Raw genomic sequence first — 22475 nt, forward strand, 5'->3', positions numbered from 1 at the left:
ATATTGCTGGTTGTAAGTACGAATACCTACATACATACTGGACTGGTAAGGAGCACTGCTATAACTATTATTAGTAGTGAAATTATAATGATTTAACATTTGAACAAGTTGGGAAAACCCTTCAGTTAACTACTGTACCTATCAATTATCCAGTTGTAGGAATTATGGTTCCTCAATATACATTTAACATATAACAACGTAGGCTATGTGTTACAGCACTACTTGGTGTCCCCCTCAGGAATTGCTCTTGAGAAAATTTAATGTAATTGTCCCCTCCAAGGTTGATATCAGATTTCGCCCCTGTCCACAGGTACACATCCAATTGACTCAAATGATGTCAATTAGCCTATCAGAAGCTTCTAAAGCCATGACATCCTTTTCTGGAATCTTCCAAGCTTTATAAAGCTTGGCACAGTCAACTTAGTGAATGTAAACTTCTGAACCCACTGGAATTGTGATACAGTGAATTATAAGTGAAATAATCTGTCTGTAAACAATTGTTGGAAAAATTACTTGTGTCATGCACAAAGTAGATGTCCTAACCGACTTGCCAAAACTATAGTTTGTTGACAAGAAATTTGTGGAGTGGTTAAAAAACGAGTTTTAATGACTCCAACCTCAGTGTATGTAAACTTCCGACTTCAACTGTTTATGCATATTCGTCTCTGTTTTAGCACCAACTCGTAGACAAAGAAATACTCTGATGTTGTAGATTATTTAGGCAAATTGTAGGGTTAGGTAAGTATGTATGAATCATAAGAACAGTGTTTGAGTCATCTGGAAAGTTACCGTATTCAAATTCGATGAATAAAATATTGGAAGGTGGAAAAAAGTGTACAATAGGGGTTGAACAACAGTCCTATAAATCTACCCTAATCCTCACTAATCATGGAACTGTATGGCAACGGTTCAGTCGTTGTGAACCGTGCACCAAGCTCCATAATGATTCAAATAGGCTACATGTCCCAAATTATTGCACAACTTTAGCCTAATATGAAACACTATTACTAGCGACCGTTGGGAACATTTACACAGATGAGGAAAGACAGGTGAATGGAATGGAATGGAATAACGCTAAATTTTGTCTACAAATTGAAGGAAACAAACACTAAAATGACAGTTATAAATTCATGTGGGTATTACTGACAGTGGGTCCCGATAGTGGCTAATATTTAACATTATAAAACTGGTAGAATCAAACTGAGAGATTTCATCCCTGCAAATTATGAGGGCGTCCAATTAAAATTCGGAATAACAGCACAGCTATTTATAGCCCACTTCACTGTTTAAAAGTGGCCGCAATACATGTCATGTCGATATGATTTTCAGTTTTCATCAATTTGACTGGTTTCACATTCGTCTCCAGGGATCATGAGGAAAATGTATCTAAAACAATTGCTATGTGTTAGGTTGTTTTTTTTCAGAGTAAATAACCCACGGACACTAGAGAAGCTTTTACCAAGTTTAATTCTTCCCAAAGGTTCTGTACAGCTGTATCCAGACAACTCAACATTTCTCCCATCCAGATATATATATCCCACTTAAGACACTCCTCCTTCTCTCCAATCCTTACATTTTATGGTTCTACAGGAAGAGAGTAAAGCTGGTAACAGGATACCAAACATGTATTACTCCCTTCAGAGAATCTGTCCTCACCTCCTGACCTCAACCCCTCCTTCATCTAATCCACAGATGTCCATCTGTCTCCCCTGTCTCAACACRTTGYTCTCCTCTTGTCACCCAACACATTCCACAGCTATCTGTCTTGCTACAGAGACCCAGTCTCTTTCACTCCTTGATATACTATGCGTCTGATCAATCATGTCTTTAATATCTCAATGTTCAAAATGTCAAATCCAACAGTGTATTTACAATCCAGTTCTCCAAACGGATGACTAATTTACCTAGCTCTCAATAGCTCCTATGAATTTATCAATTACAGTGCCTGGAGATTCTATCTGAAAAAAGAAAGTAGATKMTTTTTCTACTTGGAACCGGCACGTTCGATCAACCTTATTCATGGTCAGAATACGGTGTATCTGTAGACACACCTCCGCCACACGTTCATTTCTTTGATCTCCACCCAAAACGAATAGCGGATGAATAGCACGTTATTCTCATGCTTAAGTTCAAGGTCAGAATACGTGTAGAGAGAAAAGTGCATAGAAAGGGAATTACATCCCATTTAAGCACACATAACTAGATCCCTAATGACCATGAYCTAGGTCTGTGTCAGGGTCATGTTCATTAGGGCACGCAAAGGAAAATGTTTTAAAATGGAAAATGAATGTTTCTTATTATTAAGTTCAGGTTGTCGTCTTTTCTGTTTGGTGCCTAATGGTCTGTATTATTTGGTTAATGTGGAGGTGATCTACCTGGTGTCAGCTTGGGAGATGTTTGTTTGATCCCAGGCCAGAGAAAACTAGATGAGTTCTGCCTCCTTCCACCCAATTCGCTGCMGAGAGCTTGGGCTCAACATGACCAATGACCCTCATGACTTTGTAAGCACTCTCAAAGTCATTGGTCAGTGACCCAAAGTGTGTCGCCACTACTGAACATTTCTTTAGTATGTGTCACATTCCCCTTATGTTCCCAAGAACTCTAAGGCTTCGTGCCAYAATGACTACCGCCCTATGAAAGGCTTTGAGAGGCTGGTTATGGCACACATAAACTCCATCCTCCCAGACACCCTAGACCCACTCCAATTTGTGTACTGCCTTAGCAGATCCACAGACGACGCAATCTCAATTGCACTCCTTACTGCCCTCACCCACCTAGATAAGARGGATACCYATGTGAGATTTCTGTTCACTGACTAATGCTCAGTGTTCAACACCATTATCCCCTCCAAGCTCAGGACCYTAGRACTGAACACCTCCCTCTGCAACTGTATCCTGGACTTCCTGACRGGCCGACCCCAGGTGGTGAGGGTAGGCAATATCACCTYCGCTACACTGACCCTCAACACGGGGGCCCAACGTTATATGCTTAGTCCTCTCCTATACTCCCTGTGTAACAAATACACAGAGGCTTGTTGTGCAATTAAACTGATCGTCTTTACTTCAGGTCAACATGTTCACAACTCGTACAAAACTCACTCATCCCATCCTCACACCTCCGTTCACACACAACGTGCCTGATACATATTACTGAACACAACACAACACCATGGCCACGACTGYGTRGCCATGCACGACTCCAACACCATCATCCAGTTTGCTGACTACACAACGGTAGTAGGCCTGATCACCGGCGACGATGAGACAGCCTACAGAGAGGAAGTCAGTGACCTGGCAGTGCCGGAACAACCTCTCTCTCAACGTCAGTAAGACCAAGGAGCTGATCGTGGACTACAGGAAGCGGGAGGGCGAACACGCCCCCATTCACATCGACGGRGTTGCAGTGTAGCATGTCGAGAGCTTCAAATTCTTCAGTGTCCAAATCACAGACATAAAATGGTCCACTCACACGTGCACAGTCACGAAGAAGGCGTGACAGTGCCTCTTCCCCCTCAGGAGGTTGAAAAGGTTTGGCATGGGCCCTTAAATCGTCAAAAAGATCTGCAGCCATACCACTGAGAGCAGCTTGACAGGCTGCATCACTGCTTTGTATAGCAATAGCACTGCCCTAGATCGCATTGGCTCTACAGAGAATGGTACATTACTGGGGCCGAGCTCCCTGCCATCAAGGACCTCTATAAATCGTTAAAGACTCCATCCACCCAAGCCATAGAGTCTCTGCTTCCGCACGGCAAGCGGTACCAGTGCACCAAGTCTGACACCAACAGGCTYCTGACAGCTTCTATCCCCAAGCCATAAGAGTGCTAAATAGCTAACTAAATAGCTAACAAAATGGCTAGACAGACTATCTGAGTTGACCCTTGTGTATATACAGTATATACATTTTTTGCACTGTCGCTATGCACACTCACAGGGCCCTACACACTCACGCACACGCACACTGACACTCCAACACACACAAAGACTCACTTCATAATTTGCTCACACATATGATATGCACATACATGTATACTGACTCTACACACACGCACACCCACTCACAAACAGTCATCATACACTGAGTGTACAAAACATGAAGAACATCTTCCTAATATTGAATTGCACCCCCATGTTGACGCCAATGCGTCCCACAGTTGTCAATTTGGCTGGTTGTCCTTTGGGTGGTGGACCATTCTTGATACACACGGGAAACTGTTGAGTGTGAAGAACACAGCAGTGTTGCAGTTCTTGACACAAACCGGTGCACCTGGCACCTGCTACCATAACCCATTCAAAGGCACTTCACCCTCTGAATGGCACACATACACAATCCATGTCTCAATTGTCTCAAGGCTTAAAAATCCTTCTTTAACGTGTCTCCTCCCCTTCATCTACACAGATTGAAGTGGATTTAACAGGTGACATCAGTAAGGAGTCATAGCTTTCGCCTGAACACAGGGCATGGGTGTCTGTGGTGGCTGGTGATATCCCACTGGGCACAGCACATCGTTTCTGTCTATGTCATGTTTTGTACACTCAGTGTAGGTTGCAATCGACCAAAAATATCAACCAAACATTTATCCACACCGAAACGATGTGGTGTGCCCAGTGGGACATCACCAGCCACCACAGACACACGTGCTCTGTGTTCAGACAATGATGAGTCCCAAATGGTACCCTATTACCTTTAGTGCACTATTTTTGACCAAAGCCCAGACAATGGAAACGTCCCAAATGTCATCGTATTCCCTATATAGTGCAATACTTTTGACCAGGGCCCAATGTAGGGAATAGGGTGCCAACATGAACCACTCAGTACAAGAACCACTGAGACGTCTACAGCCACAATGAAGAATTGTCGTCCTCCATAAAGCAGACGTTTTGATAATTAGCCAATTCTTCAATATGCTTGGTGAGGCAGTGTGCTGCATGTTAAGATAATGTGCATGTTTGAAGTGGCTCCCGGTCTGACACTGCTATCAGACCGGGATAATGAGGATTGGAGTTAGGGAGTTTTCGTTCCCCGGCCTTACTGTCTTCAGACCAGTAATTTGTTTCTCTGATATGCTGATGGTTTTATTCCGAATCAGTCCAATGACTGAGACTTTTATTCAGGATGAAATTTTAAGGGAGCAATTATAGACTTTTTGGGGGGGAGGGGATGTTCATCACAAGTATAAGATAAGTATAAGATAAGAAAATCAATAAGTTAAAGCATAAGAATAATTCTAAGTATAAGGGCTCTATTTTAACAAACCTAACACAATGGCAAATCTAAGGTTGTTCGATATTTTTTTTGCTATGTTCCAAGCCATTATTATAAGAACAGTAGCTGGCGGAGGCGCAAAGGGTCTGGGATTTTGATGAATAAACAAGTTGTAGGTGTGAAGAGGGCTTGGCCATTGCTTAATACTGCATACATTTGTCTCAAGTTGTGTAGGTTAAACCTTTACTTAACTGGGCGAGTCAGTTAAGAACAAATTCTCATTTACAATGACGGCCTACCAAAAGGCAAAAGGCCTCCTGCGGAGATGGGGGGGATATATTTTTAAACAACACACATCACGATAAGAGAGACACCACAACACTACATCAAGAGAGACCTAAGACAACAACATAATAGCATGGCAGCAACACATGAGAACACAGCATGGTAGCAACACAACATGGCAGCAGCACAACATGGTAGCAGCACAAAACACGGTACAAACATTATTGGGCACAGACAACAGCACAAAGGGCAAGAAGGTAGAGACGCGAAGCAGCCACAAGTGTCAGTAAGAGCGTCCGGGATCGAGTCTTTGAATGAAGATGGAGATAAAAAACTGTCCAGTTTGAGTGTTTTTTGCAGCTCGTTCCAGTCGCTAGCTGCAGCGAACTGAAAAGAGGAGCGACCCAGTTTCATTTGGATTGATACTACAGTTTATTAAATAGCATAGGCTAAAGTAACCAGTGATAGCAACAGTAAAAAAAATCCAGTGTTTGACAGGCAATGTTGTTGTAATTAGCTTCAATGAGTATAGGCCTTTTACTCATCGCACTTCTCCTCAAACAAAAAACACTAGGCTCCCTTGTATTGTATGTGAGGCACATTCTCAATAAGCAAGATGTAGCCGACCTTTGATATGGCATTAGAGTACTGAACATTTTGAACATGTCTTTGGCAACCGGACAAGAGACGCTCTCTGGAAATGGAGATGGACTCGAGCCAAATGGAGTATGCACTGCAGGTACTGTAGGCCTGTGTGAATAGTAAATAATGCAATAGCCTCGTGAGTAGACGATTTAGAAACATTTCATGGATAGGCTACTTGGCTAATGTTCATCTTTCCCTCGATCCAGTCCCAGACACTGAAAAATATCCCCATAACATGATGCTGCTACCACCATGATTCCCCATGGGGATGGTGCAAGGTTTCCACCAGACGTGACGATTGGCATTCAGGCCAAAGAGTTCAATCTTGATTTCATCAGACCAGAGAATCTTTGCTTSTCATGGTCTGAGAGTCCTTTAGGTGCCTTTTGGCAAACTACAAGCGAGCTGTCATGTGCTGTCATGTGCCTTTTACTGAGGAGTGCCTTCCGTCTGGCCACTCTACCATAAAGTCCTGATTGGTGTAGTGCTGCAGAGATGGTTATCCTTCTGGAACGTTCTCCCATCTCCACAGAGGAACTCTGGAGCTCTGTCAGAGTAACCATCGGGTTCTTGGTCACCTCCCTGACCAAGGCCCTTCTCCCCCAATTGCTCAGATTGGCCAGGCGGCCAGCTCTAGGAAGAGTATTGGTGGTTCCAAACTTCTTCCATTTAAGAATGATGGAGGCCACTGTGTTCTTGGGGACCTTCAATGCTGCAGAAATGTTTTGGTACCCTTCGCCAGATCTGTGCCTCGATAACAAGCTCTATGGACAATTCCTTCGACCTCATTACTTGGTTTTTGCTCTGACATGCACTGTCAACTGTGGGACCTTATATAGACAGGAGTGTGCCTTTCCAAATCATGTCCAATCAATTGAATTCACCACAGGTGGACTCTAATCAAGTTGTATAAATATCTCAAGGATGATCAATAGAAACAGAATGCACCTGAGCTCAATTTCGAGTCTCATAGCAAAGGGTCAGAATACTTATGTAAATAAAGTATTTTTTTTATTWTWTTTTTTATAAATTTGCTAAACTTTCTAACAAAATCTGTTTTTCGCTTTGTCGTTATGGGGTATTGTGTGTAGATAGATGTATTTATTTTTTAATCTATTTTAGAATACGGCTGTAACGTAACAAAATATGGAAAGAGTGAAGGGGTCTGAATACCTTCCGAATGCACTGTATGTATGGCGTGCGCCAAGTTAATAAATCTCAATATTTGTGATAGTGTCTAGTCTTTTCAAATATTTAGTGTAAAATTTACACAACAGTTATAAATGAGGCCCCAGGGCATAACCTAGCGAGCCTGATCGCAGTGTTCAACATTCCATTTCACTTCACATTTTATGATATCTGAATTGAAATAGAAGGTGAATGCATCAATCAGGTTGGTTCCACTAGGCTAATCATAACCACCATTGATAATGTAATCAATTGTCACGTTTTCCCCTGCTCCCCCGCTCCGGCGCTCAACGTCGCCGGTCTACTAAACACTGGTCCTAGCAACCCATCAGTACGCACACCTGGCAACCATCATTACGCACACCTGCGCCCAATCGTGAGGCACACCTGGACTTCATCACTACTTCATCACTCCCTGATTACTTCCCCTTTATCTAGCACTCTTTTGTATCACCCATTAGGTAGTATTGTTTCCTGCTGTCATGTTTAGACACTACTCCTGTTTTTGTATTCACTCCATGTTCGTTCCTATTAAACTGCACCTGCTTCTTGACTCCCTGCGTCTCCATCACACAATACGACCTCACAGAATGGAAGTAGCAGCCAACCGAGACCTCTCCCAGATGGGAGGCTATGGGGATGGCTATGGATCAGGTCATCTGCTTTCTTCAACGTCTAGATCTTCCTCAAAGGACGTCACCCCCAACAAGCGGAGGATCTTCTACCATGAGTCGACCCAGCACCCAGCCCAGTCTGTCCAGGTCAGCGATGCCCGTTTGTCCTTTCCGGACAAATATGACGGGACTCCATACAAATTCCGTGGCTTTCGGCAAACTACAAGAGAGGTCCAAGGTCATCACGGTTATTTCCCTGCTGACCGGGAGTTGCAGTGGGCTACGGCCATCTGGGAGAGAGGGGAGGAGGAGCTGGGTTCCTATGGGAGGTTCATGGCTCTGTTCATAGGAGTCTTCGATCATCCACCGGAGGGCAGAGAGGGGAGTGAGCGCCTACTCCAACTACGGCAGGAGGACCAGACCACTGCGGAAGTACACCCTCATCTTCCGTACAGTGGCAGCATCCAGCGGATGGAATGAGCCGGTGCTGCGCACCTTATTCAGAAGAGGATTGCGCGAGGAGGTACAGACGGAGTTGGCATGCCGAGACGACATCCTCTCATTTGACTCACTCATCGCGATGGCCATCCGTCTATATAACCTCCTTCGGGAGCGGCAGCGCTCCCATCGCCTCTCTCCCTCCTTCATTGACCAATCTGAGTCAGAGTCTGAACCCATGGAGGTAGAGGCCACACGCCTCTCCGCAGCTGGGAAACACCATCTGAGATAGCTGGGGCTCTGTCCCTACTGTGGTCAAGAAGGGCACCAGCTTCAACGGTGTCTGCTACGTCCCAAAACCCGGGAGCCACTAGAACAKATTGACGGCCCTGTGATCATCCGTCTCCTGGGGTAGGTGTGAGTATTCCATTATCATCAGTCTCCACCAAATTCTTTTTAGTACCGATTACACTAGCTGGCTGTCCCTCGTGTTGTTCCTACAGCTCTAGTGCACTCTGGTGCCACGGGGAATTTTATTGACCAGGCTCTTGCCTCCTCCCTGAACATAACATCAYACCCGCTCTCCTCTCTTTTTCCGATTCAAGCGCTGGATAACCGACCACTGGGATCTGGGACAATCACACACATCACAGAACCACTCACCATCACCGTGGGACCCCTGCACCAAGAAAACTGCTTTCCCTTACCCTGTCGTTCCACGTCAGTTGAGAGTCCTGTGGTTGCCCTCCAGGCCGACATCCCGGAGGTTTACCAGGATTGGAGGTTTTCTCCAAGACCCTGTCTCCCTTCTCATCGCCCCTGGGACTGTGCCATTGACCTGCTAACAGACTCGGCGCCTCTGCGCAGCTGCATCTACCCCCTGTCGGTGGCTGAAATCAAGGCTATGGCAGAATACATCCAGGATGCTCTCCAACAGGGTATCATCTGCCCATCCACCTCCCCTGCATCGGCAGGTTTCTTCTTTATGGCCAAGAAGGAGGGGGGTCTTAATCCATGTATTAACTACAGAGGTCTCAATGCCATCACCACCAAGTACTGCTGACCGCCATTGAACAGCTCCGCGGGGCCTGGTTTTTTACCAAGCTGGACCTGCAGAGTGTCTTTACAACACAATACTGTCAGATCAAGGCCCGCGGGCCACATCCGGCCCGCCGAGAAGGTTTTTTTACGGCCCCTGGATGATCTTGATTTATTATTAGAACCGGCCCGCAGACCGCAGCAGCCGGCAGCCCGCAGATCATTTTACACGCACCAATACTACATTTCCCCACAATGCACACGGTGACGCACCGAGGCAGTAGGCTGCTTCATTTCAATATTTATTGCACAGCAGTCGTCAGCATCACGCTTGCCGCTGACTTTCGACGCCGATTTTGCTGACTTTTGAAGCACAAAAAAGCAGTTGGAACTGCTCGGTTAACCCATTTGCTGTTGACGTGGAAAGCTCCACACCAAACCTCCAAATGGAGTTGATGACCTCCAATGCAATGATGCCTGAGGGCAAAATATGCGGCAGTGGTGCTGCGGAGTTCGCCTCCGTTATCCTCCCCGACACAATGCCCAGCTGCGCATCCAGGCTGCTCAAACGTTGTCTATGTTGCAGCAGCATACCTGTGTGAACAACTGTTTCTCTTTGATGAACCTGAACAAAACATCTCACACAGAAGTCGACTTACTGCTGAACACCTCCACTCAATTCTGAGGATTGTCCTCAACTCAGAGCCCTACCCCGAACATTGATGAACTTGTGGAAAAGATGGGACACCACCAAGTATTCACCCTCAACCTCAAAAACAAGTAACATTACTGTGGCAATCACATATTTAGAGTTTTTACTCAGTTCAAGTTTAAAGTTAAAGTTTAATATTTGTTTCACTGCATGTTACTTCTCCTTAAACAAAGTGTTGTTTGATTAATAGATTTTTTGCACTTTATTTTATTTGTATTTCAATCCAATTATATTTTAAAAATATTTCAGTTGTGGATGATAGAAAATTGCTATTATGTTTTTTCTTTGAACGTAAATTTAGCCCACTTTTGCTAAAATAGAAAATATAGGCTACTGATGGTGCCTTGATACCGGTTTCTTTCATTTAATGTTCATGTTATTGGGGATTTTTATATAAAGGAAATTTGTCTTTTGTGTCTGTTGAAAATTAAAGATTACTGACAGAGCCATAAGAAAATATTGCTTTATTTATTCTGATCATATTGGAATATATTTGTTAGGTTTTCAGTAGGTTCAATTAGGTTCACTAGACTATATGCGTCATTTAAAATATTTTTCAATGAACATTCGACAGTCCGGCCCTCGGCTCTTGTAGCTAAATTTTTTATTTGGCCCTCCGTCCATTTGACTTTGACACCCCTGGTCTACAATTTGTATCCGCATCCGGAGGGGATTAATGGAAGACGGCCTTCAGCATGATGTCTGGGTACTACGAGTACTTGGTGATGCCTTATGGATTATCCAATGCTCTGTCAGTGTGGCAGGCATTCGTGAACAAGAGTGTTTCGGGACACGCTTGGGCGTCAGTGTGGTCGTGTATATCGATGACATCCTGATCTACTCGGCCAATGGAGGAGCACATGCCCACGTCTGGTAGTCCTGGAATGCCTCCGTGAGGAACGATCTGTACGTCAAAGTGGAGATGTGCCCGTTCCATCAGGCCACCGCCTCCTTCTTGGGATATCGGATCAGCCGCAAGGAAGGTAGATGCAGTCAGGTCATGGCTAGTCCCAAACACCATAAAGTCGGTCAATGAGGAGACATATCCGATTACAGCTTCCCACTAACTACCGGATCTCACCCTCTTTCCAATTTCCCTCCTCAGTCCGGTGGTTTTCTGGTCCCCTGGCTGATGCCGCCCCCACAACACCCTCCACCCTCCCTGGACATTGAGGAAAGCCCCACCTATGCTTGTCAGATCCCTCCTGGACGTCATGGGGGTCAGCTCCAGTACCTGGTGGACTTGGGGCGGGGGTATGGTCCAGATGACCGGTGTTTGGGTTTCGGTGGACGAGTTAGTATTGTTTCCTGTTTTTATGTTTAGACTCTACTCCTGTTTTTATATACACTCTATGTTTGTTCCTATTAACCTCACTGACTGCACCTACTTCCTGACTTTACCTCCAGCCGCACATCTTGCCAGGTCACCAACGGTCGTCGATGGGGTTGGTAGGTTTCGTCTGACCTGTTCAAACTTCAATATAGTACCTGTTTGTGTGTCAGATATGACCTATCCTAACTGCCATTGATAATAGAACAGTGTTGTGTGTGGTGTGTGTGTGTGTGTGTGTGAATGTGTGTGTGTGTGTGTGTGTGTGTGTGTGTGTGTGTGTGTGTGTGTGTTCACAAAAACCTGTATGGAGCCATGATGATGTGATAAAGTCGATTGACAGACCGGCTTGATACTTTTTTATTTATTTATCCGTTATTTCACCAGGTAAGTTGACTGAGAACACGTTCTCATTTACAGCAATGACCTGGGAAATAGTTACAGGGGAGAGGAGGGGGGTGAATGAGCCAATACTGATGACCTGACACTCGGCATAAACATTTTACTCGACACAATTGTCTTTTTGATTATTGAATTGAATGGTATCAGTCAATATGGGGAGGGAGAACCCCTGTGTATTTTGCCAAGGTAGCCCCCTTACCATCAGAAAAAATGCTGATATAAAGATGAAATCTGCATATTGTCATATTAGCAGAACACTGCTTTTATTGTATTATGTAAAGGGTTGTTTATTCTACATGGACTTGTGACTACATCTGAAAGTTATCAAAACACTTAGTGTAGAATATGTACATAAATGTAGCAATTGCATTCTTCTCATGCTCTGTAGGCTACTGACCTATTCAAAGCTTCCTCTGCCATCTCACCATACATCTATCAGCCTGTAGTTATTTAACTCAACCTGCAAGAGGGCTGTTTGTTGTGATTGAGTGGGGGAAAACAGCCGTGGGCAAAGTTCTGAGGACACACCCAAGAAACAACCACATCTCACCACGCCCCCAAGGCAACTCACCAGCATTTCTTGAGGAGCAAGCCAAAAAACTAGGCCAAATCATTGGGTGCAGTTCCACTTTAAGCCCTGATGGTTGTAAAGTGCCAAAAGAGTTCCCTTTGGTACAGCTTTTTCTCAGTGTTCCCTCCTCTGGGTAAAGATAAACCTTTTTCAATACCCTGAAAAAGTAAAGTGACACTGCGTGAACATTTGTTAAAGTGGCAGGCAACAGAGTCATTTTCATCATTACGCCTTATGCTCACTAATTATTTGCTTAAGGCGCCTATAGGTTTTCCCAACATACAACATATCACATGGGTAACATAAGATGTAAATAACATGCATAGTGTTACATGTAATAAAACCTTGAATGTTAAACCTTTTACCAGAACAAAGTCAGAGCTTTTTACTGTAATATTACACTGTGCTTAATTGCCACAGGGATGATTGCCATCTCTGAGAGGCGCAAGGAGGGTTTGTTTGGGACCAGAATTAAGGTCGCTCTAACAAGTTTTTTGTGGAAGTTTGGACCTTGTTTATAAAAAAAAGGGGGGTCTTTAAATAGCTGGCTCAGCGTAGGATGCTAGTAGATGCTAGTGCTGCATCACATAATTATTTTATCAATCAGTGTCACGACCTCCGCCGAAGTCGGTCCATCTCCTTGTTCGGGCGGTGTTCGGCGGTCGACTTCACCTATGTTCTAGCTATCGCTGATCCATTTTTCATTTTCCATTGGTTTTGTCTTGTCTTACATCACACCTGGTTCCAATCTCATCAATTACATGTTGTGTATTTAACCCTCTCTCTTTCACAAAGGCTGGGAGTTTGTGAACTAAAGGCTTAATTCAATTATCAACAAAATTAGACAAAGGCTCCAATAAAGCATCATTGCCAGCAACAATGGGTCTACCMTTAGGTTTGTTTAGGCTTTTGTTAATCTTAGGGAGTGTCTAAAAACAGGAATTTGCAATTGAGATAAAGAAATTCATGCTTGGATATCCAGTTTAGTTCAAGGGCAGATGTCAAATAATTAACAATCTTAGTCTGAAAATCACGGATAGGGTCGGCCTTAAGTTTCCTATAGAAATATGAATCATACAGCTGGCGATAGGCTTCTGTCTCATAGTCTGATAGATTCTGGATGACAATAGCACCGCCTTTATAGGCAGGTTTAATCACAATTTGGTTATGCTCAGAAAGTTAATCAATAGCTTTCATCATGGCTGAGACTGTGAGGTACACTACACTATGATTCCATAAGTGTTATTTCATAGTTTTGATGTCTTCACTATTATTCTACAATGTAGAAAATAGTAAAAATTAAGGAAAACCCTTGAATGAGTAGGTGTATCCAAACTTTTGACTGGTTCTGTAAATATTTACACCCCTGAGTCAATACTTTAAGGAAGCACCTTTGGCAGCGATTACAGCTGTGAGTATTTCTGGGTAAGTCTCTAAGAGCTTTCCACATCTGGATTGTGCAGCATTTGCCCATTTATTATTTTCAAAATTCTTGAAGCTCTGTCAAGTTGGTTGCTGATCATTGCTTGACAACCAATTTCAGGTCTTGCCATAGATTTTCAAGCAGATTTAAGTCAAAACTGTAACTCGGCCACACATTCACTGTCTTCTTGGTAAGCAACTCCAGTGTAGATTTGGACTTGTGTTTTAGGTTATTGTYCTGCTGAAAGGTGAATTCATCTCCCAGTGCCTGGTGGAAACAGACTGAACCAGGTTTTCCTCTAGGATTTTGCCTGTGCTTAGCTCCATTCTGTTTCTTTTTTATCCTGGAAAAATTGCCCATTCCATTAACAATTACAAGCATACCCATCACCTGATGCAGCCACTACTATGCTTGAAAATATGGAGAGTGGTACTCAGTAATGTGTTGTTTTGGATTTGCCCAAAACATAAGCCTTTGGGTAACAATTTACTTCACTCCTAGCGTCATAACACGTTATGCCACAGTTATAACTATATCAAAATAGGTCATAACAGCTGTCATAACCTGGCATAATATGGTCATAACACTGTCATGACTTATATATTTAGACCTGTTGTGAGACATATTGCGTTATTTTACGGCTGGTTATGACACCTACGTGTCAAAACACGTAAAACCTACCACAGGAGGCAAAACATTCCATTACATTATAGCCTACATTATAGCCTACTTGTCAACAGTATTTTTATTATATAACATTTTATGAAATTGACCATATTAAATTATCATTATCATTTTCTTAGTCCCAGCAAAGTGACACACGATGGTCATAATGCTTTATGACAGTGTCATGAAGTGTATTTTCTAGTTATTCAAAATTAAATTAAAAAAACGACTGTAAAGAATTAATTACAACAACATCAAAGGATTTAAGAAACAAATGTTCAAACTAAAGGAAACTTGCTGGCAGATAAAAAGCTGATTTGAATAAATGTGGGTTTTGACACTCTTATGTAGGCGTCATAACCAGACATAAAATAACACAATATACAGTATGTCACAACAAGTGTAAATATATGGGTCATGACAGTGTTATGATCATATTATGACAGGTTATGACAAATTATGTCAGCTGTTATGACATATTATGACAGCGCTATAACGAATTATGAAGCTACACTATACATACGAAAGTTTGTGGACACTTGCTGACAGGTGTATAAAATCGAGCACACAGCCATGCAATCTCCAGAGACAAACATTGGCAGTAGAATGGCCTTACTGAAGAGATCAGTTACTTTCAACCTGGCACCGTCGTAGGATGGAAGTCAATTCGTCAAATTTTTGCCCTGCTAGAGCTACCCCGGTCAACTATAAGTGCTGTTATTGTGAGCCTCAAAGTGGTAGGCCACACGAGCTCACAGAACAGGATCGCCGAGTGTTGAAGCGCATAAAAGTTGCCTGTCCTTGGTTGCAACACTCATGATCGAGTTTCAAACTGCCTTTGGAAGCAACGTCAGCACAAGAACTGTTCGTCGGCAGCTTCATGAAATGGGTTTCCATGGCCGAACAGCCACACAAAAGCCAAAGATCAGTAAGCGCAACGCCAAGTGTCGGCTGGAGTGATGTGGAGCAGTGGAAATGCGTTCTCTGGAGTGATGAATCACGCTTCACCATCTGGCAGTCCGACAGATAAATCTGGGTTTGGCTGATGCCAGGAGAACGCTACCTGCCTCAATGCATAGTGTCCACTGTAAAGTTCGGTGGGGGAGGAATAATGGTTTGGGCTTTTTTTCTGTTTCCTGTTTCTGGCCCTTTCCTGTTTCAGCAAGACATTACMCCCGTGCAAAAGGCGAGGTCCATACAGAAATGGTTTGTCGAGATTGGTGTGCAAGAAATTGACTGGCCTGCACAGAGCCCTGACCTCAACCCCATCGAACACCTTTGGGATGAATTGGAATGGTGGTGCGGTGGTGCTGGGAAATGGAATCGACAGAGCCCTCTCTGGACGTCTGCGGGTGACCAGCAGGTTATCCAGCCGAATGGACATGTCCACCAGCTGGTCGAAGGTAAGAGTGGTATCGCTGCAGTCCAGCTCCCGACGGACATCCTCACGCAGGCTGCAACGGTAGTGATCGATGAGGGCCCTGTCGCTCCATCCCGCTCCGGCAGCCAAGGTCCGAAATTCCAGTGCAAACTCCTGGGCGCTCCGGGTGAATTCCGTGAAGTCATCCAACGCAGCATCTCCTTCTCCCCACACGGCGTTGGCCCACTCCAGAGCTCTCCCTGAGAGGCACGAGACGAGGGCGGACACCCTCTCCCTTCCCGAAGGAGCTGGATAAACGGTGCCCAGGTAGAGGTCCAGCTGTAGTAGGAAGCCTTGGCACCGTGCCGCCGTCCCATCATACTCCCCGGGAAGGGCGAGACGCATCCCACTGGAACCGGGTACAGGAGGGACGGGTAGTAGGACCCCTGTTGTGCTGGAGGAGGTACTGGAGGACCTCCCTGTCTCTCCCAGCGATCCATCGTCTGACAGACGTGGTCCATGGCGGTGCCGAGATGGTGAATCAACGCCGTGTGCTCCTGGACGCGCTACTCGACTCCGCTACCATAGGTACCTGCTCCTGCTGACTCCATAATGTGTGTGGTATTCTGTCAGGTATGYGTAAATGGCTGTAAGAGAGTCAGGTGCAGGAGAGCAGATATTGGGTTGCCAACAGAGCCTTTTATTTAGGCGAATCAAAAGCACACGGCGAAATAACACGAAATAACAATTGGGGTTAACATAACCCAGCGCAACAGACTAACGTGCGCATAACATGAAACAGAATAAACAATACCACACAAAGACATGGGGGAAACAGAGGGTTAAATACACAACCCATAATGGGGGAAATGAGAACCAGGTGTGTGGGAAAACAAGTCAAGACAAATGGAAAATGAAAAATGGATCGGCGATGGCTAGAAGACCGGCGACGTCGACCGACGAGCACCGCCCGAACAAAGAGAGGTATCGACTTCGGCAGAGGTCGTGACAACTTCACCATTAACTATGACTTATCACAAATCAGTTTTCTTGATGTGATGGTTATTAAGGACAAACCCTCCCTCTACAGATCTCTATTAGGAAACCTACGGACAGAAATGCCCTCCTTAGAGGTGACAGCTTTCATCCACGTCCACTTATTAAAAGTCTCCCTATAATTAAATTCAGTCGTATCAGAAGAATATGSAGCTCTGATGCTTCTTATCAGAAACAGACCACGGACCTCACACAAAGATTTAAGGAAAGGGGATACAAAGACAATTGGGTAAAACATGCCAATGATTGTTTTGAAGGTTTAACACAGTTGGAAAGCCTTCAACCAAAAGTCAAAGAAAAATCAGAACAAGTCCCATCATGCTTTACCCAATACTCACCATTGGGGAAGACATTTAAGGACAGTATCAGGAAACACTGGTACATTATTGATTCTGACCCACAATTGAAACCCATTTTTAAATATCCCCCACACATGGGTTTTAAAAGACCCCCAAATGTGAGAGATATTGTGGTTAAATCTGATTACCCACCAGAGAAAAGGGAAACTTTTTTTGGACAGGTTCCGGAGGGTAATTACAAATGTGGCCAATGTACTCAATGCAGCTTTACATACAAATACAATTAATTACCCCCCCCCCCCCCCCCCCCCCCCCACACAGGACAAAATTTAAAAGATCAAGGGCCCTTGATTACCTGATGTCCACCAATGTTATTTACATGTTGAATGTCCTTTTGGTCTGGTCTTACATAGGGAAAACCCATAGAAGCCTTAAGACACGGATCAGTGAGCACCGCAGCAATATACGGACAGGTGAGACAAAAATCCAGTTGCTTCTCATTTTGTACAAGCTGAGATAAATTGGAATAGAAATGGTCAAGATGTCACGTAGGGGAGAGGACATTGAGAGGAAACTTCTTCAAAGGGAATCTTTCTGGATCCACAGGCTCAACACACTGTCTCCTCTTGGCCTTAATGAGGAGTTTGACTTGGACCTGTTTCTATAGTTTCAATGTCTAAATTGTGGGGGGGGGTTTTCATTGAAATTGAATATTGTATGTATATTACTGTAAATGTTGATCACATTCCCTGTGTATGATCATATATTTTGATACATTGAATGCTAATATTGTGAAAATATATATTTTTAAGAATTTACCTCCTGTTTCAGGAAGCGATGTCACTGAGTACTGCCCCTATAGATATATAGGACCTTCCACACCCACAGGGAAAATATGGATGCCTGATGAAGACCTAAGGGTCGAAACGTTGTTAATAAATATCACCTTGGAGCATGAGCAGCGGTGTTTTCCTTTCTGTTTTCCATGAGTTTGCCTACAAATCCAGCTCATGCGGAAAGTACCTGGATGTGCGTATGTTCTTATTAAATACACTTTGGATGGTGTATCAATACACCCAGTCACTGCAAAGATACAGGCGTCCTTCCTAACTCAGTTGTCGGAGAGGAAGGAAACCGCCCAGGGATTTCGCTGTGAGGCCAATGGTGACTTTAAAACAGTTAGAGTTTAATGCCTGTGATAGGAAAAAACTGAGGATGGATCCACAACTTTGTAGTTACTCCACAATACTAACCTAATTGACTGAGTCAAAAGAAGGAAGCCTGTACAAATCACAATTATTCCGCAACATGCATCCTGTTTGTAACAAGGCACTAAAGTAATACTACACATTGTTTTGCAAAACAATAAACATTTTGTCCTGAATACAAAGTGTTATGTTTGGGGCAAATCCAATACAACACATTACTGAGTGCCACTCTCCATATTTTCAAGCATAGTGGTGGTTGCATCATGTTATGGGTATGCTTGTAATCGTTTTTCAGGATAAAAAAGAAACGGAATGGATTTGAGCACGGACAAAATCCTAGAGGAAAATTTGGTTCAGTCTGCTTTCCACCAGACACTGGAAGATTAGTTCACCTTTCAGCAGGACAATAACTTAAAACACAAGGCCAAATCTACACTGGAGTTGCTTACCAAGAAGACAGTGATTGTTCCTGAGTGACCAAGTTACAGTTTTGACCTAAATCTGCTTGAAATCTATGGCAAGACCTGAAAATGGTTGTCTAGCATTGATCAACAACCAAATTTGACAGAGCTTGAAGAATTTTGAAAAGAATAATGAGCAAATGTTGCACAATCCAGGTGTAGAAATCTCTAAGACTCACTGCTGTATTCACCGTCAAAAGTGATTCTAACATGTATTGACTCATGAATGCTTATCTAACATGAATACTTATCTAATGAAGATATACTGTATAAGGGTTTTTTACAAATGTTAATGTTGTTAGTATTTTGTGTAGATCGTTGACAAAAAATGACAATTAAATCCATTTTAATCCCACTTTGTAACACAACAAAAATGTGGAAACTTACACTGAATAGCTTGATTACGTACAACCCCAGGACTGAGTTGGAAAACACAAAGTGGTTAGATGGAAAAAGGATCAGATGTCATCAAAGACTAAGTACCACAACTGAATATATCCGCAAGGTCAATATCATGATTTGTGTCTATTTCCTGACTATAAGAACTGTTTCTTTCCCCCTCCAGCCCTATGACTGTGCGAAAGGGAAACAAGCGCCTGACCATCTCCATCCAGGAACACATGGCCATTGACGTCTGTCCCGGGCCAATCCGCCCCATACGACAGATCTCTGCCTACTTTCCCCGCCTCTCGCCCACTTCCTCCGTCTCTGAGTTGAATCCAGCCAATCCATCTGGGTTTCCCGCCACGCTCAGCCCCAGCAGCGGAGGAGGGGCAGTAGGTGGAGGAGGAGGGGGCAGCGGTGGCCTGTTGTCCCCACTGTTGGCGGGGGCAACAGGAGACGGCGGAGGGGGCACGTTGTCGGCCATGAGTAGCATGGACACATCAATCGAGATTGACAGCTGTGACAGCGATGACAGCAGTGAGTGGAAGGGTTGTGGAGTGGAGTATCAGAGTGGAGCAACAGGGTAGAGTAAGGCAGTACATACCCAGGGTGGATTAAGTGGGTCGCACAGGGTGGAGTAAGTTGGTGTAGAAGCACAGTGGAGTAACAGAGTGGAGTAAGAGGGTAGAGTAATTGAGTGGAGTAATGGGGTGGACTAACAGGGTGACGTAACAGAGGGGAATGACAGAGGGAAGTAATAGGGGGGAGTAATAGGGTAAAGTAACAGAGTGGAATAACGGGGTGATGTGACAGGGTGGAGTAACAGGTTAAAGTAACAGGGTGGTGTAACAGAGTGGAATAAAGGGGTGGAGTAACATGATGGAGTTAACAGGGCGAAATGACAGAGTGGAGTAACAGAGTGAAGTGACAGAGTAAAGTAACACGGGTGGGATAACACGGTGGCGTAACGGAGTAACAAGGATAAAGTATCACGGTGTAAAAAAGTGAAATAACGTGGTTGAGTAATGAAGTGAAGTAATGGGGTGGAGACCAGAACCATTACATAGATTTGTGGGATAAAGGAATCATACATGAACGTCTTATTTCTGTTACTGTCTTTCAGCCGCCTTGGGGACATTGGAGTTTGACCTGCTTTATGAGCGAGCCACCAGCTCCTTACACTGCACCGTAATCAAAGCCAAGGTAGCTACACCCCAGTCTCAGAGAAACTGTTCTCTCCAAGCATCTCTCTCTCTATCCTCCACCTGCCACTAGTGGTGGAAAAAGTACCCAATTGTCATACTTGAGTAAAAGTAAAGATACCTGAATAGAAAATGACTCAAGTGAATTGAAAGTCACCCAGTAAAATACTACTGGAGTAAAAGTCTGAAAGTATTTGGTTTTAAATATACTTACTGTAAGTATCAAAAGTAAATGTAATTGCTCAAATATACTTAAGTATTATTCCAACCTCATAGCGTGGAAATATGTATAAACACAGGTAAATCAAGTTTTTGAATGCACCAGCCTTTCATCTAACATGTTCAAGCAGGAATGCATGATTCCAGGTATTTTTATTTGAAACTTTAAACAGTGATCGTCATGAATGTTGGGTTTGACGATATTAGGCAAATGGTGCTACGATTTTATTATCGAAACAGGGTTCCAGTTTTTCTTATTTTTTAATTCACTAGAGTCTACTAGTGTCTACATCTCGTTGGACACTAATATTCCATAGGTTAATTCATTTGGGGGCTAATTCACCACCTGAGGAAGTGGTTAGTTAGATAATATAGCCTTGCACAGCTTTTCCCAAACCTGGTCCTGAAGACCCCGAAGGGGTGTACATTTAGTTTTTTGCCCTTAGCACTACATAGCTGATTAAAATAATCAAAGCTTTATAATGAGTTTATTATTTGTTTCAGCTGGGAAGAGTTAGGGACAAAAAAGAACTTTGGGGTCACCAGGACATAGTTTGGGAAACGCTAGCCTAATATTTAGGCTACTAATAGTTAGCCGTGTAATTGATATCTGTAACGATTTTCTTCCTCTTCTGACGAGGAATATGAAGAATCGGACCAAAATGCAGCGTGGTACGTGTCCATGTTAAACTGAACACTGAAAATACAAAATAAAAAAACGAAACAGTCCTATCATGTGACACAACACAGAACAGGAAACAACTACCCACAAACACAGGTGGGAACAGGCTACCTAAGTATGGTTCTCAATCAGAGACAACGATTGACAGCTGCCTCTGATTGGGAACCATACCAGGCCAAACACAGAAATACAAAACATAGAAACAAAACATAGAATGCCCACCCCAACTCGACCAAACCAAAATAGAGACATAAAAAAGGAACTAAGGTCAGTGTAACGGCGTTCCTCCTCCTCTTCATACGAAGAGGAGGAGTAGTGATTCGACCAAGGTGCAGCGCGTTGAAATGCCATAATGAATTTTATTAAACAAGAACAAAAACGAACTATACTTGAAAATGATTACAAAATAACAAAACGAATGTAGACAGACTAGAACGACGAACTGACATAAAACACGCAGAACGAACGAACAAGTACTTACTACAAACAAAATGACGAACGAACGAACGAACGAACGAACGAACGAACGAACGAACGAACGAACGAAACAGTCCCGTATGGTGCAAACATAGACACAGACACAGGAGACAACCACCCACAAACAAACAGTGTGAAAACACCTACCTTAATATGGCTCTCAAKCAGAGGAAATGAAAACCACCTGCCTCTAATTGAGAGCCATATCAGGTCACCCTTTAAACCAACATAGAAACAGAAAACATAGACTGCCCACCCAAACTCACGTCCTGACCAACTAACACATACAAAACTAACAGAAAACAGGTCAGGAACGTGACAGTCAGAACGTGACAACATCAGTAAATTTAATGAATAGGCCTATGCACTCACTCACCTTGAATGGCTGACGTGAGTACCCTTTGGTCAATATTAAGAGTTGATAAATCAAATTCTGACCAAAAGAAAGCGGGGACCCTCTTCTCTTTTACAGTAACAACAGTTGTTGCTTTCAAGACATTGCGCAATAAATAAATCGCAAGGAAAAACAATCACAACAAAAATGATCCCGCAACGGAGCACAGGACGGAGAGAGAGAGAGAGAGAGTGAAAGTGGACTGCTACAAAGCAG

At 43.6% G+C, this 22475-nt stretch overlaps 1 protein-coding gene across 2 annotated transcripts in view; it reads left to right on the forward strand.

Annotated features, from left to right (window-relative positions):
• Nucleotides 1-22475, forward strand: part of LOC111977562 (double C2-like domain-containing protein alpha) — an 80283-nt gene that overhangs the window by 16797 nt on the left and 41011 nt on the right. For both annotated transcript variants that reach the window (XM_024007037.2, XM_024007038.2), the window contains exons 2-3: nt 19467-19822; nt 20409-20488. In XM_024007037.2, the coding sequence (XP_023862805.1) occupies nt 19471-19822; nt 20409-20488 (432 nt within the window). In that variant the 5' untranslated portion in view covers nt 19467-19470. The remainder of the gene's footprint in view (nt 1-19466; nt 19823-20408; nt 20489-22475) is intronic.

Source organism: Salvelinus sp. IW2-2015, linkage group LG18, assembly GCF_002910315.2.
Source record: "Salvelinus sp. IW2-2015 linkage group LG18, ASM291031v2, whole genome shotgun sequence".
In the NCBI taxonomy this organism is placed as follows: Eukaryota; Metazoa; Chordata; class Actinopteri; order Salmoniformes; family Salmonidae; genus Salvelinus; species Salvelinus sp. IW2-2015.